The following is a 14658-nucleotide window of genomic DNA, read 5'->3' on the forward strand; positions in this document are numbered from 1 at the left end:
TGTTCTCCCTTCAGTGGCTGAGCAGCCCCTGCAGAGCCTGCTCTAGTGGAGAGGAGGCTGAACACATGAAAACGTTTGGCCAGCAGAGAAGAGTTTCTCCTCCAGATAATTCTGTCTTCACTTTTACTGCTTTAGAGAACTTAAGCTCAACATGTAAATGTCCAGTTTTTGTTATTTCATGAGTTTGAAAAGAACAGGGTACATTTTTGTTAAATATGAATTATGTGGGGTGGAACAACCCAAATCTACTACGCCACTGACATGAAAATTGGGCAGGGTTTTTCCACAATCCAAACCAGGAAGTTTCTGTGGCCTCCAGCTAGGAATGGAAGAATATATATAAAGAAGTAAGTTAAGTCCATTATGTCTATTTGGTTCCAAGAACCATTCAGACATTCTTATTGTGCAGGGTAGCTGTAATCCTTTCCTTCCTTTTCCTTTTCCTTTTCCTTTTCCTTTTCCTTTTCCTTTTCCTTTTCCTTTTCCTTTTCCTTTTCCTTTTCCTTTTCCTTTTCCTTTTCCTTTTCCTTTTCCTTTTCCTTTTCCTTTCTTCCTCTCCCTCTTCCTCTTCCTCTTTTCCTCTTTCTTTCTTCCCCCTTTTCCTTTCCTCTTTTCCTCCTTTCCTCTTTTCCTCCTTTCATCTTTTCCTCCTTTCCTCCTTTCCTCCTTTCCACCATCTCCTTCTTTCTCCTTTTGCTCCTTCTCCTTCTCCCTCTTCTCTTTCTCTTTTCCCCCTTTCTCCTTTCCCCACTTTCCCAATTTTCCTCTTTTGCCGTTTTCCTTTTTCTTTCTCTTTTTCTTTTCTTTTTCCTCTCCCTCTCTTAGGATGCCTCTGGCATACACTTGTTGGGAAGTGTAAGAGTATGTGATACTCTTCATGAGACTTTTAGTTTACCTCTGTGTTCAGTGCAGTGCATTGGGAAAAAAAGAAAGGGCCAAACATTCTTTTACATACATTGAGACTCATAAAATGTATCTGAAGTGCATAAGAAGTTAAGAGGCTGAAATTTTGTCCTCTTTAAACCCATTACATTAGTTTTCACTCTATGGTTTTCAAGAATAATGCTGAAGAAAATGACTAGACACTTACATGTACGAGTTCTCCTGGCAGGCAATATAATAATCGATCTATCTAATTATAAGGCTGGAAAAAATGCAAACCCACAGTCTCTGGATAACTACTGTAAAATTTTTCATCTTTAAAAGGTTTGCATTTGCTTGATAGTCTAAAATATCCCAAAGTTCTGTAAAATTACTATTGGATAGGAATTTGATATAATTTCACCTAGGTAAAAAGATGCACCAGCTTCTGCAAAATGACAGGAGCAAATTCAAAACATATGGAATTATCAATACTGTGCTTGCTCATCCTTTCTTGGCTTCTCTCACACCAGGTCTGGCTGGAATTTGGATATGCTGTAGGCTAGCACAAGTTGTAGCAGCCCTAATGTTCTTTTAATTTATGATTGTTGTCATGGGCTGCCAGGGCAAGATTCCCCAGAGCACAATGAATTCTGCTTCCTCAGCTTGCTATTATCACTGATAACACAGTATCACGGCTTGCACAACATCAGTGATAAAGCAATATCTGATAACACAATATTGGCAGTACCAGGGGGAATAAAACCCTGGAATTCCCTAGCACCAGGTCAATCCTACACAAGGTGTCACCTACCTTCCAAATTGAGAGTCACCACTGCTGTGTCATCCTCCAGGCCTTCGATCACCTCACACTTGTACCTGCCGTAATCCTCCAGCTTGATGTTGGTGATGATGAGTGAGGCGTCGTTCTCACTGCTCTCCCTCAGGGACACTCTGCCCTGGTAGCTCCCGTAGCTCTTCCTGTGGTGCCCCATGGCCACAAACACATCCACTTCCTTGAGGTAATCGTAGGTGAGTTTGGTCCACTTGACGCGGATTTTGTGTGTTCCTGAGCCGGCTGCGGACGTGTGCTCGTGGTAGAATTTGCATGGCAGTGTCACATTGCCGCCGCGGTGGGAGAAGATTTTGGCTTGCTCTGCTACCACGAGGAGACGGGGCCCGTTCTCTGTAGGATTTAAGGAGAAAAATATAAAGAACAACCTCTCCCTAAGGATTCATTTGCAGTCTTCATTTTATGAACAAGATATGGTCAATGCCACAGCAACCAGATACATCTGGAGGATCACCATCCTGCATTCATTTTGGGCCTGTGTGTAAAAAGGTTCATAAACCAGTTATAAATAAGTATTTTCTCAGTTGAAAGCATCTCAGTGCCCCTCACATGGGCAGAGGCCATCCTATGTTCATGAAGAGGGAGTCGTATAAATAGATTTACAGAGTTGTATTGTTGATGAATGAATGCCATCACCCATAAAAGGCTCCAAAACACATCACATATTTTCCTTGTTCAACAGTTGTCTATCAATGCTTTATTTTTATTTTTTTTTCATAATTCAATTTTTCTGGAGGGATTCAGTTTATTCAGCCAGCAGCACACAAAGCTCCTCACAGTCTACTATGCAGAGAACCCCACTCACAAAGCAGAAAAACCATTAATGCATTAAACAGCATTATTTATACTGGCATGAAAAGTGACAGCAAAATTCTAAAACAGACATGTTAGGCATTTGTATTAGTATTTGTCTTTTATTCTAACTTTTGGGCATAAGTTCCTCTTCTGATCAAAGTAAGCACAGTTGATCTTCAAATGTGAAATCTGATCCTCTGTTGCTCACTCTGTTTATTATCCCAATGTGGTTTTTCCTCATCTTTTTTCTGATACCCTTGAAACTTGTCACTGTTTTGTTTTTTATATTTTGATCTCACTTTTCATGCAGACATGTATGTGATATGTGACTGTTTGTCTGCTCCTCCCCCCAGATGTCCTGCTTTACTTCCCACTAGTAGGTCACCTCAGCAGATGTTGCCCTGTGAAATAATTTTGCTTAGGACAATTGGCTGGGGCAGGTGCTTGCTTCCAGCCCTGAGTCTCTGGGGCTTTTACAGGCTTTGCTGCTTTGGGAAAACCCTGGAAGATGCAGATTTCGTGTGCTAGTCAGCAGATATACTCAAAAATGAGAATTTCCCCCCCCCCTTTCAGTATCTCTTGCCTCACTCCTCATGCAAAGTTTGCAGAATTGATTGAGCAAGCTCAGCGTTCATGTTGGTTTTGCTGTCCTTGACCACTGAGATAGTGACCAAAACCCCCAGTAAGTCACCAACTCTGGGAAAGCACCACCAACCTCACTTTGCATTCACAGGCTGTGAAGAAAGGCTCAGTAGTCCCCTGTGCATATTCAGCATGCCATTGTGGCTGCCCAGAAATGCAATTCTGTATTCTGAGGCTCAGCCTGGCTCTCTCTAAATCCAGGAAAAGCTGCTGATAAGCTCCCAAAAAACAGAGGCTACTGGGAGGATGGCCCTGAGAAGACTAGCAGCAATTTTCTGCTGGGGATAAAACTGAGTTGGTTCAGGCAAAACTGATGAAAAAAATGTCATCAGCCAGGGAGATGTGGGCAGCTGAAGGAGGGAAGGACTGGGATGGATGTGGGCTGAGGGAGTTTAGGTGGTGAGTTCTTCATGAAGAGTCTATCCCACCCCTCCAGCCATCTGTCCACAGGACTGCAGGAATCTGTGGTGTGTCCACAGCATGAGAACTATGCAGGGACACTTTTGGATCATAAATGTCCTCAGACAGTCCCATGCTTCTGAGTCCTTGTGACAGGTCTGTGGTTAAATAGAGTATCTGCCTAAACTGCAGCCTCAGCTGGATTTCCCTCTCTGTCCACTACTACCCCAGGGAGTGCAGGATTTGTGTTTATGCAAACACATCTGAGGGTGATAACTGCAAATACAAGCTTGGTCAGTGCAAATGTGCATCTGCTTGAGCAAAACAGGTATTCCAAAGGTACAGTTCTTTGCTGGGGTGTTGTGTCCAGAGCATTGCTATTCTCTGCAATGGGAACAGGTCAGGGCTCCAGCTTCCTCAAGAATGAGCAAATTTGAGTGCTGCAAGGTGTTTTGTCAGGGTGACAGACCTTCCTGCCTGGTGAAAAACTGAAGCTGCAGAGCAAGTCACCTACAGCCCCTTTTAAATTATGTTCTTTTTCACTGCTCTCTTTTTCAGAGGTTCAGGGATGCTCCAATAATCCACCTTCCCCCTTTCTGAGGAGAGCATCCAAGGAGAGAGGTGATTTGAGGCAAGGCAACATGGAAAGCATTGCCAGTAGTTTCCACAGGAGGGGGAGTAGGAGGAGGAGGAGGAGAAAGAAGAAAGTGAAAATGGCCAGTACAGTCTGCAAATTTTCCTGTTTCTTTCAGGGACAAAGGTGTTCCTCTGTCCACCCTGGGAGGAGAAATGTTATGCTTTGGGGTGGTTATTACCAGGAAATCTGATTCAGAGCTCGGCTATGTTGGACCTTTAATACAGAAATAGTCAAGTTAGTAAATATTAGGAGAAAGGACTGGTGCAGGAGGGAGACTCTGACTCAGGCTGTTAATGCTCACTCTTTCTAATAACTCTGCCTGTGCCAGCAGGGCCTGGAGGCTTGCCCAGAGCACTGTCACCTCTGACTCCAGCGTCAGCATCCTAATTTGAGGATGTTCCTCCTCAAATTGCTGGCTGCCTCCCACCTCCTCTGGTCCTCTGCAGCAGCCATTACCTGAGTCTCAGTAGCTGTAAAAAGCAGAGAGGATGGTAACCTGGGAAAAGAAAAGGAAAGCATGGCTTTTCTTATCCTGGATTATCACCTTTGTCCCTGGAGGTTCCAAGGGAGATGTGACACTTGAAATGTGCCTCCACTCACAAGTTATGTAAAAAGCCAGATTGTTTTTTACAGAAAATGAGATGATGCGCCCTTCCCAGTGGAAGGACAGTGAGGCAGAGAATTACATTGCTGCTGCTGCTTCTCTTGGATCTGGGAGAGTAGGAAGGATCTCTGGCTTTCGAGGAAAAGCAGATGTCAGACTGGGGGATGAGGCACAGTTTAGGATAGAAGATATGAAGGCAGCATGGACTCAGGACTAAAAGTGGGATGACAGGGGCTTGGCAATAGGCCTAGCAGACTTTATTATCCAGTATACAGTTGAGAGCTAGGGACAAATATCCCTAAACTGCACATTTTTGAGAGTGTGGCAAAATGAATGGTCTTGCTCTTCTTAGAGCCGACAAATTAATAAAATCCCAAACTCCCAAGAAACCAAATACTGAGCAAAACAGAATCCCTTCATTTAATACATGTATCTGTCTCTGGTTTTACTGTTGTGAAACTCAGCTCAAATGAGCAATGCATTCTGCTTCCTGGGTTATATTGGTGAAACAGGGATTGATCTGTTGTGAAACAGTGATGGGAGATGGAGAAAATATGATTTGAAGGATGGTAGCTCCCTGGCTACTCCCCTCATAGGCATTCTTACAAAGCTAATCCTTCTAAATAAAACTATTTTTGTCTCTAAACAGCAGGAATATCTGAAAGGTAACTGCAAGAAGGAAAAGGATGGGACACCTAAGTTGGTGATGGAGCCCAGGGTGTCACTTGAGGAGGATAACACTTCTTCCCCAGAACTGCTTCCTTTAGAAATATCAAGAGAGAATTTTTGAGGTGAACAGCGAAACAGCTGTAAACTCTGAAACCCCTGGACTAAAGAGGGTTTAACCCTTATTAAGGAGTTATCACTACAAAAAGAAGAGTTTGGACCTTTTCTGGGGACAAGGCAGGTCACATGCCTCACTCCTGAGCCTCAGATAATGGGAGAGCTGTGGTGGGCAACTTCCAGCTGCTCCTTCTGTTGGGGACAGAGGTGGCAACACCCTGGTGACTGGCTCTGGCCTCAGCTCCAAGGGCAGAATTGGGATGAGAAAGATTTCCTAGGTGGGGCTGTTCACCCTTCCATGCACATTTTGGATGGGCCTTCAGGCCAATTCTTTAGCACCAGGCCCCACTGGTGACTAATTTGCAGTATTTTTTTCCACTCCTGCTTCCCTACTATTGATTCTGACAGATTGTGGCCTTTTGTTAATCCCCTTGGTGCAGTTGATGGATGACAAAGGCAGCACAGTGCAGTAACAGCCAAGCGAGCTGAAACAAAACTTGTCCAAGATGCAGAAGGAAGCAGTCCAGCTGTGCAGGACAGGACATGACTCTGGCAGCTGCTTTCCCCAAGCTGTAGGGCAAGACTACTTGATGAAAAGGAAAACACTCTTTAGAAATGGATTTTTGGACTGGCTTTGTTGTATCTCAGTAGTGACAAATCTGGTATGAACTGCAAGAGAAAGGATATTTTGCTACCTTAAATGATAAGGCACAGGCTGGGCCTCTCTTCTCTCCTCCTCCTCCTCCTCCTCCTCAGCCTGAAAGCTCCACAATGAGCACTCCTGCTTTGGTGGTATTTGCTCTGTCCATTTCTAACCTTGGTGTTAGTCAGTGTGGAGCCCATTTCAAGGACAGTAAGGTGGACTTGCTCAGTTGGAGCTCTCACTTCTGTCTCATCTGCTGCCTTATTGGTTTAGCTCCAAATTTTACTACTGGGCTTGTTTTATGGTTTGTTTGTCTTTTTAGTTGTGGGCTGATTTTTGGTTGGGTTGTGGGTTTTTTTGGTTTTGTTTGGATTTTTTTGTGTTTTTTGTTTATTTGTTTGTTTTGTTTTGTGTGTGTGTATGTCTTAATTATACTTTTGCTATGGGGATTTCTTCTGTTTCATTTTTTTCATTTTTCTCCCTTAACTGGCTTCTGCAAGCCAGAATGATGGCAAGCCGGATTTGGAAGGCCAAGAACACAGTGTGGGGCAGAGAGGATGAGTCACACCACAGCCCTTGGCAAACAGCTTTATCGGCTTTATCTACTAGGAGTATCCACAATCTTATGCTGAGCTGGCCACAAAAATTGATTATTCCAACATTTTCGTGGAGTGCCTAACACAGTGACAATGGAGGAAAAGATGTGCATTTTTACAAACAGAAAAAACAAAATCATTAGCCAGGGATGAAATCACGGAAGTGTTTTGTCAGATAAATTTGTGTATTCCCTAAATATTCCATGCTGTTAGCAATCCACTAGTTTAGTTATATCCTTGCCATTCTGCTTTAAATAAACAAACACATATTCATTTCTGGCTTTCCTGCAGTTTTACTAGGGACTTGAGCTCATGCTAAAATATCCTCACTCTTCCCACAGCAGTGGCAAGATTTGTTATCCTCAAATATTTTTTTGTTATCTAAAATGTTTACTTAAAATTAATAAATAATTTCTGCTACAAGAATGGTTCCCATTTGCTGTAATATGTGGAGGAGTGCATTATTGATGCACTAATATATGGGTGTATCACTCAAAGCATACTGAGAAAAAACATGAGGGAGAATTACACACACTTTTTGCACATAGTGCACATTTTTCCTATGTGCATGTATTTTAACTAAATCCTTTTTACCTCTACTTTTGGGGAAAAATTATTTTATTTATCATCTGTAAGACTGGCAAAAGATGTTCTTTTTTGGCTCAAGCACTAATGCAGTTTTGCTGTGTCATGAGAAAGAAAGGGCAAGGATCCAACTCCCGTGTTCTTGCCTCTGAACAGTCAGGATAGAACACTCCCAACACATTCCTCTGAAGTTTTGATATAAAATTGGTAAGAGAAATGCTAGATAAATCTTAGTTAGAAGCTTCGATTTAAAAATAATAGTACAGCTAAAAATACCCGGTTTTTATATGGCAGAAAAGAAATCTGTCTTTGTAACAAAGACATTACAAGGCTGAGAAAAATAATTTTTCAGCTGATTCCATCTCCTCAGCTTGAGTAACACGTTGGGGGAACTGTTAAAGAGGATGCATTAACTCAGGTTTAGGTTTCTAGGAGACCTAAGAGCACATAAAACCATCAGGGAAATAACAAACTTTATCTCTTCTAAATTATTGCCTTAAATAACTTCTAGGTATGTTTTGCTTGGGTGTAGATAAATTTCATGGAGGTCAGGTGTCACAGAGCAGAACAGAACAGAAATCAAGGCAATGTCTCTGCAGTCCTTCCTCACAGAAGTAAATCTTCATGGGTGGCATGAGGACTGTTTGACAAAACCAAAATACTACACAGAAACTGCAAGGAGCTGTTCCAGTCCCTTAATCACCCCTAAATGCTGTTTATAAATATGGAATCCCACTGATGCAACAGAAAAAGCAAATAAATTATTTAAATTTGTGTTCCATGTGAATCCTGTTTTTGTAATAATATTTTTTAATCACCCAAATATCCTGGCACCTATCACTTAAGGTCTGTTCCAGAACATGCAGTCCAGGATGCCTTCAGTGAGAGCACACTCCAACAAGAGGTGGAATTTCTGCTCTCTGCTGACTTTTCTGTCCCCTGCTGTTCCAACAGGCCATGATCTGAAGATGAAAGCAGATTGTGTGGAAATCAAAGAAACAGCTCAATTGTAACAAGAGACAGCAAAATGCATCGTGGCATTACTGAAATTGCTCTTAATGGCAAAACAAAAAAAAACAAGGGAAAAAACCCCCAGATATAAGACAGAAAACAAAAAGGCAAGAAAATTGAAATAAATATCACTGTCATGGAAAATGGAAAAAAACCAGAGAGGTGGGCAAAAGGAAAGAAGTCAAAAGTAAAGTAGAACAGCATGAAGATAACCAAGATTATCTTGAGAAGATATTAAGTGTAAGAGGTCAGATGAGCAGGGCATTTAATCCCTTATCATATTTCTGACTGGTCCAGAATCTCTGTTCAGATTCTTGCTCTCTGTTGGCACTGACTTGATTTGAAGGAAAATAACTGTAAATAAAACTCATTTTACTGGAGAATAAGTTGTTCAAAATTTCCTCTGCTTTTGTTATTGGTTAATTGATTTAACTTATTTGTCTGTGCTTAGGGTTTGGTGTTTTATTGTTGTTGTTTGTTTGGCTCAATTGGACAGCATTAAAAACTTTTCTGTTCATTGATGAACATGTTGAAATATATTTTTTTGGTAAGTATAAATAAATCTGTGCAGAGATCTTGATATGCAAAGGGGTGCATACTTGCTCCTCAAACATAGCGAAATGCTGCATAATATGAATTTCTTACATTCAGAGGGAAGCTAAAGTGTTAAATTTGATCCTCCACTAACCAAACTTTGTGTTCCCAACATTGCCTTTTCTTGCATTTCTACAACCTTAAGAAACTGGAATTGTGTTAAAGGCTCTGGCTCCCCTTAGGTAATTAACTCAGCAATTACTATGGTGGCTTAGTCAACTCTGTTTATTTTCAGAATAGCTACACCCAGGTAGTGTGCTCTCTCTTTGTTTTGATGGTCAGCGAGCAGCACCATGAGCACCAGAGAGATGGACAAAGTGAGCACTGAAAAGAATCATTCTCTCTCAGAGAGACTTTGCAGATCATCAGAAAAAAAATCTGAGTCGCTAATTATGATGGTACAGTGGGAGTAATGTTTTCTTGATGTGGGGACACTTCAGTCCCATTTTTACACTCATCAAATCATTTAGTTTATGATTGTAGCTTTTTCTGAAGAATGAAACTGGTGTCTCTCTGAAGCACACGAGATTTTTCTGGGGTGTGTGGCAAGGGGGACAATGTATCTTGTTTAAATACAGTTATCTCTTTTTTAATTTTTTATCCCTGTAAGTGAGACTGGAATGACAAACTATGAGAGGAAGGGGATTGGGTGAAGAATCCTGGGATAACAGACCAACCTGACCAAAACCATGAAATCCACCACAGGCTTCAGCAAAGAAAATAAAGACAGAGAAGACTTAAAATGCAGCTTTACGTATTTTATAAATTTTGTGCATTGATACTGGAATAAAACCAAAGGAGAAATTATATATATATATATATATATATAAGCAATTCAATTGGGACAGAGGAAATAAGCTGAAAACACTGTGAAAAGTAGGGAAGTAAAACTGTCTTGCAGATAAGAAATTTTACTCAAATCCAAATTGACTCCATTAACCAACAAGGAGAGAATCATGAGCTAGAACTGACACTGTCAGCAGGAACAGAATTGTTGATGAAATCAGCAAATCATTCCTAGAGAAAAACTAAAATGTTTAAAAGAGAATATAGATATAGAACTTTGTCTACTGCAGTGCTAGAGATTGGGAAAGTGTTTAGTAAAAATAAAACCCCCCCTCTTTTCCAGACAGCAAACATTTGAAAGGCAGAACTCTGTGTCCACAAAAACAAAGTGTAATTGTAGAACAATAACAATTTATGAAACACTGTTTGTTCTGGTTGAGAAACATTGAGTTTGAGAGAGGTGTCAGAAGACTGTACACAGATGGAGAAAATTTGATACCCAGACCTACTGGTGTTGGGTGTGGCAAACCTGATGGTGAAGGTGTGATCTCACTTATCACTTTAGGACAGTGTTTCTTGACAGCAGCAAAATAAAAAATACATGTAAAGAAAGTAATTTAACCATTAACCAGCTAATTATTCTAATCTCAGTAGCAAACAAGATTTTAGAACAAATTCTGAAGGAAAGGTTTTGAACAACAGGAATAGAGTCGGTACCAGGAAGAGGGAGGAGATGAAGCAGATATTTGCCAAAGAAAGTCAGAATAATCTGATATCAGGTATATAATAAAAACAAATATATAAGGATGAGGAATGTGATGTATCATTTGCTTGGAGCTTAGGGAATTGAGTGATACGGGAAAAAATATATGAAAAAGGCCAGTGAACTGCCTTCAGTTCTATTTCTCTAATATTTCTAATTTACCTTATAAGGTAATTGTGACTTTAAGATAAATAAAATTTTCACATGGCTTATTAAGCAGCACTGAAGGGACGAGAGTTGGTATTTAAAATATTTGAAGAAAGACAGGTGGAAAAAGTAGGATAACATTTAACACTCAATAAAAAACCCAGCTTTTTGAGGTCTAGTGTGAATAATTAGTGGTATAGTCTAGTGTGACTAGTGTCAAGTGTGAAGAATTAGTGTCAAGTGTGTGATATATAGCTTGTAATTGTTGATTTCAAGTGGCATTGAGGAAGACTGACTGCTAAGTACTGTCATAGACTATTGATCAGCACTGCAGCACAGCTGGGATCAGCTAATCTCATCCAAGGTCTGAAGAATAAAGCATTGTTAACTGGAAAACAGAAATAGTAAGGCCAAATAAGGATTTTATCTAGAATAAAGTCCCTGCTGGGTGCACACAAGGAGAAAGAAATCAGATGAGAACCAGTGTAAAGATGAACTCCTGATTTTATCAGGTTACGGTATCCAATTAGTACAGTAATCAGGAGGTGATATTCTTGGAGAAGTATTTGAAAACGTACACTCAAATGATAGCTGTAGGGATATGGTGTTATCTTATTGATGCTTTAAAGTGAACTTTAAAGAAGAAAAAATATTATTGGAAGCCAAAGAACAAGAGCAGGAGAAGAATAAGACTATAAAATAAACATGGAGAATTAGGAGGGTGTTTTCCATATCAGAAAAGTAGGGTGCAGAACTCTTTTGCAGTAAGAAGACCTGAAACCCAGCTTTTTAGCAAATTAAACTCAGCCTACAGAAGATTACATGATGTAAAGAATGGGGAACAGTTTCCTTCTCTCACTCAAGAAATCCCTTTCACCTCTCTGTAAGTACTTAAATACACAAGGTTCACACACCTTTTGTAATTCCAAGGCATTCCCATGCATGCAACCCTAGCTACACATCTCCTGGATTTCAGCCATGGAGAGAGATGCTGGGTTTCTTAATATTATAAAAAAAACCACCTGAACATCTTCTACAGTGTTCCCTGATTTCTGTCTCACCTTCAGGTGTGGATTTTTTTTTCTTCTTCTTCAGCATTAGGAAGAGAAGCATCCCTATTGGGATTCTACAATGCAGAGAGGAATGGCAAAAATCAGAGGCAAAAATCCCACATCTCTAGCAGCTTCAGCCCCTTTGATTTGTGGCCTGGCTGTGCATTTCAGAGACTGAACCAGCTGTTGGAAAGGGCTTCTGGTACAGCTTAAATTTAAATTTTTTTCAGCTCTCCTTCAAGGAATATACTCTTGAGGTACAGTTTTCTTGGGGAGGGGGAGGGGTTCACTTTGAAATTTCTATTATCTTTGAAGTATTTGGTTTAGTAACAATTGGCATGTATGACTCGTGAATTAAGCCAAAATGCTGAATATGGCACTAATTTAATTTTCCAAAAAGGTAAACCTCAGAGAAAAAAAGCTGCATTCTACAAGGAAAGGCAAAATATATGTTTATTAGACATCGAAGTCTGATTTGAAATTTGCCCTGGAAAAAAGTGCTCATTATCTCAGAGCAGTGATAGGTCTTTATTTTGACATAACATATTCATTTGACCTTCATCCAGTGAGTTTCCTCAGAGGGAGAGCAGCTATCTGTTACTCCTTGCCTGACCTTGACAATCTCTCTTTTAATAGGTGTATGGTTCCTTTAACTTCTGTGACTTTTCTGTGAACTCCTGACTGTTCAGCCCTTCCTGGTACTCTGCTTTAGCTTGGTAATACGTATTTATACAAAGATTCAAATAACTTATTTTTCTGGCTGTTGAGAGAAAGAAATGAAACTTTAAAGAGAGACATAGAAGGGACAATAATTTCTGCATTTCTTAATTTTGCAAATTTAATTGTAGCCAGGCTCAAGGAAGGTAGGACTGAATGAAGGAAAATCCCTGTTCATTCTGCCTGTCCTTACTGCATAAACCCTCTGATTCTTCTTATGCAGGATAACCCTCAATGACTGAAGCTGGGACTGAAAAAACAGCTGCATTGTGCTGCAGGCTCAAATCCTGCCACAGTTATAATCTCTGGGACTCAAACATGAACCAAACAGGATTATGTGAAGGCCAGGATAATATTTAGTGTGAATTAAAGGTACGAGGAAAGACACATTTCTTTCAGGGTAAGTTAATTTTTTTTCTGGTTACATTGCCCAGTTATGATCTCTGATGTGCTGAGCCTTTTAAAATAAGCAACAGAAATAAATTTCTGTGCTGTGGAGAACTATATATGGCAGAACTTTTAAAATCAAATCTATTCTACAATAAACCAAAGTATTTCAACTCACTGCAGTTGTTTACTACTTTAGGATGCATGCTTTTTCTCTTTGTCTTAAATCATGCTGTACTACACTCACTAGCATTTGCAAGGTTATGACTAAGTGCTATTAAACAGTGCAACTTTCTTTTTATTTTACTTTTCTTAGGAGAAATAATAATGCAACAGAACCAGAAAAGAAAACATTTGGTCACCAGTAACACAAGCATTCAAAAAACAGTGTGAGAGCATTAAAAAAAAAAAAAAAAGTAAATTAAGGATCATTAAGCACATTATTCTGTTTCCCTCAGCAATATGAAGAGATTGGTATTTTCTCACTTATTTCCTTACCTTGAATGTGAACAATTCTTTCATGTTCCAGACTTGAGTTGCCAGGGTGAGGTTCAGCCCAACAGACAGAGACAAACACCAGAAAAAGTAGACTCCTCATCTTTATAGCCAAAAGAATCTTCTTCACTGTAAGAGCATCACATACGAAGAGGTTTGTGAATTTTTTGGAAACCTTTTGCAGTGTTGCATTGCACAACTTGTTAGAGCAGTGATCTTATGAGGGCTTTTTTAATGTATTGAACCCACTCGGCTGACAGAAGTAACAACAGCTGCTGATTTTTAGCCATAAATACTTTATTGTTGACTTTAACTAACTGAAACTGGCAATCCATATTTAACTCTGCCTATGCAGAAATGCAACAAGAAAAAAAAAAAAAAAGGAAAGTGTACAGGCAAATATTCCTAAGCCAACCTCCTTGCAAGACCACATGTGAGCAGTACCTCTGTTTCAAAAGAGGTTCTGGTGTACTTTTGATTTTTCCAGAATTACTCTAGATCTGGTCTGCAAATACAATTAAAACAATCAAAGCTCTGTCACTGCATCCATATCCACTGCATGATGCAATCTGCTGGTGATAGGTTTTCAAGATTAAAACAATCTTCTTGTAGGTTTTGGCATTTCAATCAAGTCTGCAGCTTGACTTAGCAGTCAGGGTGGCAAATTTGCTCGAGCGAAGCAGTAAAGATGACAAAACATTTATTAGCCTGACTAGGAAGATCAATTTTACTTCAGATCCACTTACCATTTTAAAAGATGCCTAAACACACAATGAAATGTTTGAAACCATGCACAAAGTAGGTTAGAGTTGAATATGCTACCACTGCAGTTGCCCTGATTGATTTTTCATTCATTTCCACCTAGAATGCTGACGCACTAACTGAGTGTGCCAGGTAGGGTCTCTGCAGTCAGCAGAGCTCAGCGCTGCAGAAAAAAATCTCTGCCAGCCTCTGAGAAGTAATTAGGGAAATGAGGACCTGAAATAGAAAAGGAGGCATAAAATACAAGAAGTTTTATGTGGAGGGTTTGGGCTGCTGTTGTGTTTTATGGCTGTAATTCTTATGAACCTGATTCCTTGAAATAAAAGGTAGCTATTTCCCAACTTTGCCTTTCAAGAGAGTAGGATTGCACCCCCCCCATCATCAAATAGTGGTGGCATTATCAATATGATTTTTTCTCAAATGCAGAGAGATAATCCTTTCATCTTTTTTTTTTCTATATCACAGCTAGAAACACATAAAATTTGCAGAGTACTCAGTCAAAACCAGAGTCTAGGTGTGAGTTTTGAAAGCAGTCCCTTACCCTCA

The 14658-nt window shown here is 40.0% G+C and overlaps 1 protein-coding gene across 2 annotated transcripts in view; it reads right to left on the minus strand.

The window, feature by feature from the left end:
- The window catches only part of HAPLN1 (hyaluronan and proteoglycan link protein 1), a 29086-nt gene extending 15610 nt beyond the window's left edge, over positions 1 to 13476 (minus strand). The window contains exons 1-3 of one of the 2 annotated variants that reach the window (XM_066339314.1): positions 13354 to 13476; positions 11932 to 11934; positions 1676 to 2047 (exon numbers count right to left, since the gene is read on the minus strand). In XM_066339314.1, the coding sequence (XP_066195411.1) occupies positions 1676 to 2047; positions 11932 to 11934; positions 13354 to 13453 (475 nt within the window). In that variant the 5' untranslated portion in view covers positions 13454 to 13476. Of the gene's footprint in view, positions 1 to 1675; positions 2048 to 11931; positions 11935 to 12670; positions 12674 to 13353 lie in introns of both variants that reach the window. The other variant, XM_066339313.1, reaches the window with a different exon arrangement.
- Positions 13477 to 14658: the final 1182 nt, after the last annotated feature.

The sequence above is a fragment of the Sylvia atricapilla genome, chromosome Z (assembly GCF_009819655.1).
Source record: "Sylvia atricapilla isolate bSylAtr1 chromosome Z, bSylAtr1.pri, whole genome shotgun sequence".
NCBI lineage: Eukaryota > Metazoa > Chordata > Aves > Passeriformes > Sylviidae > Sylvia > Sylvia atricapilla.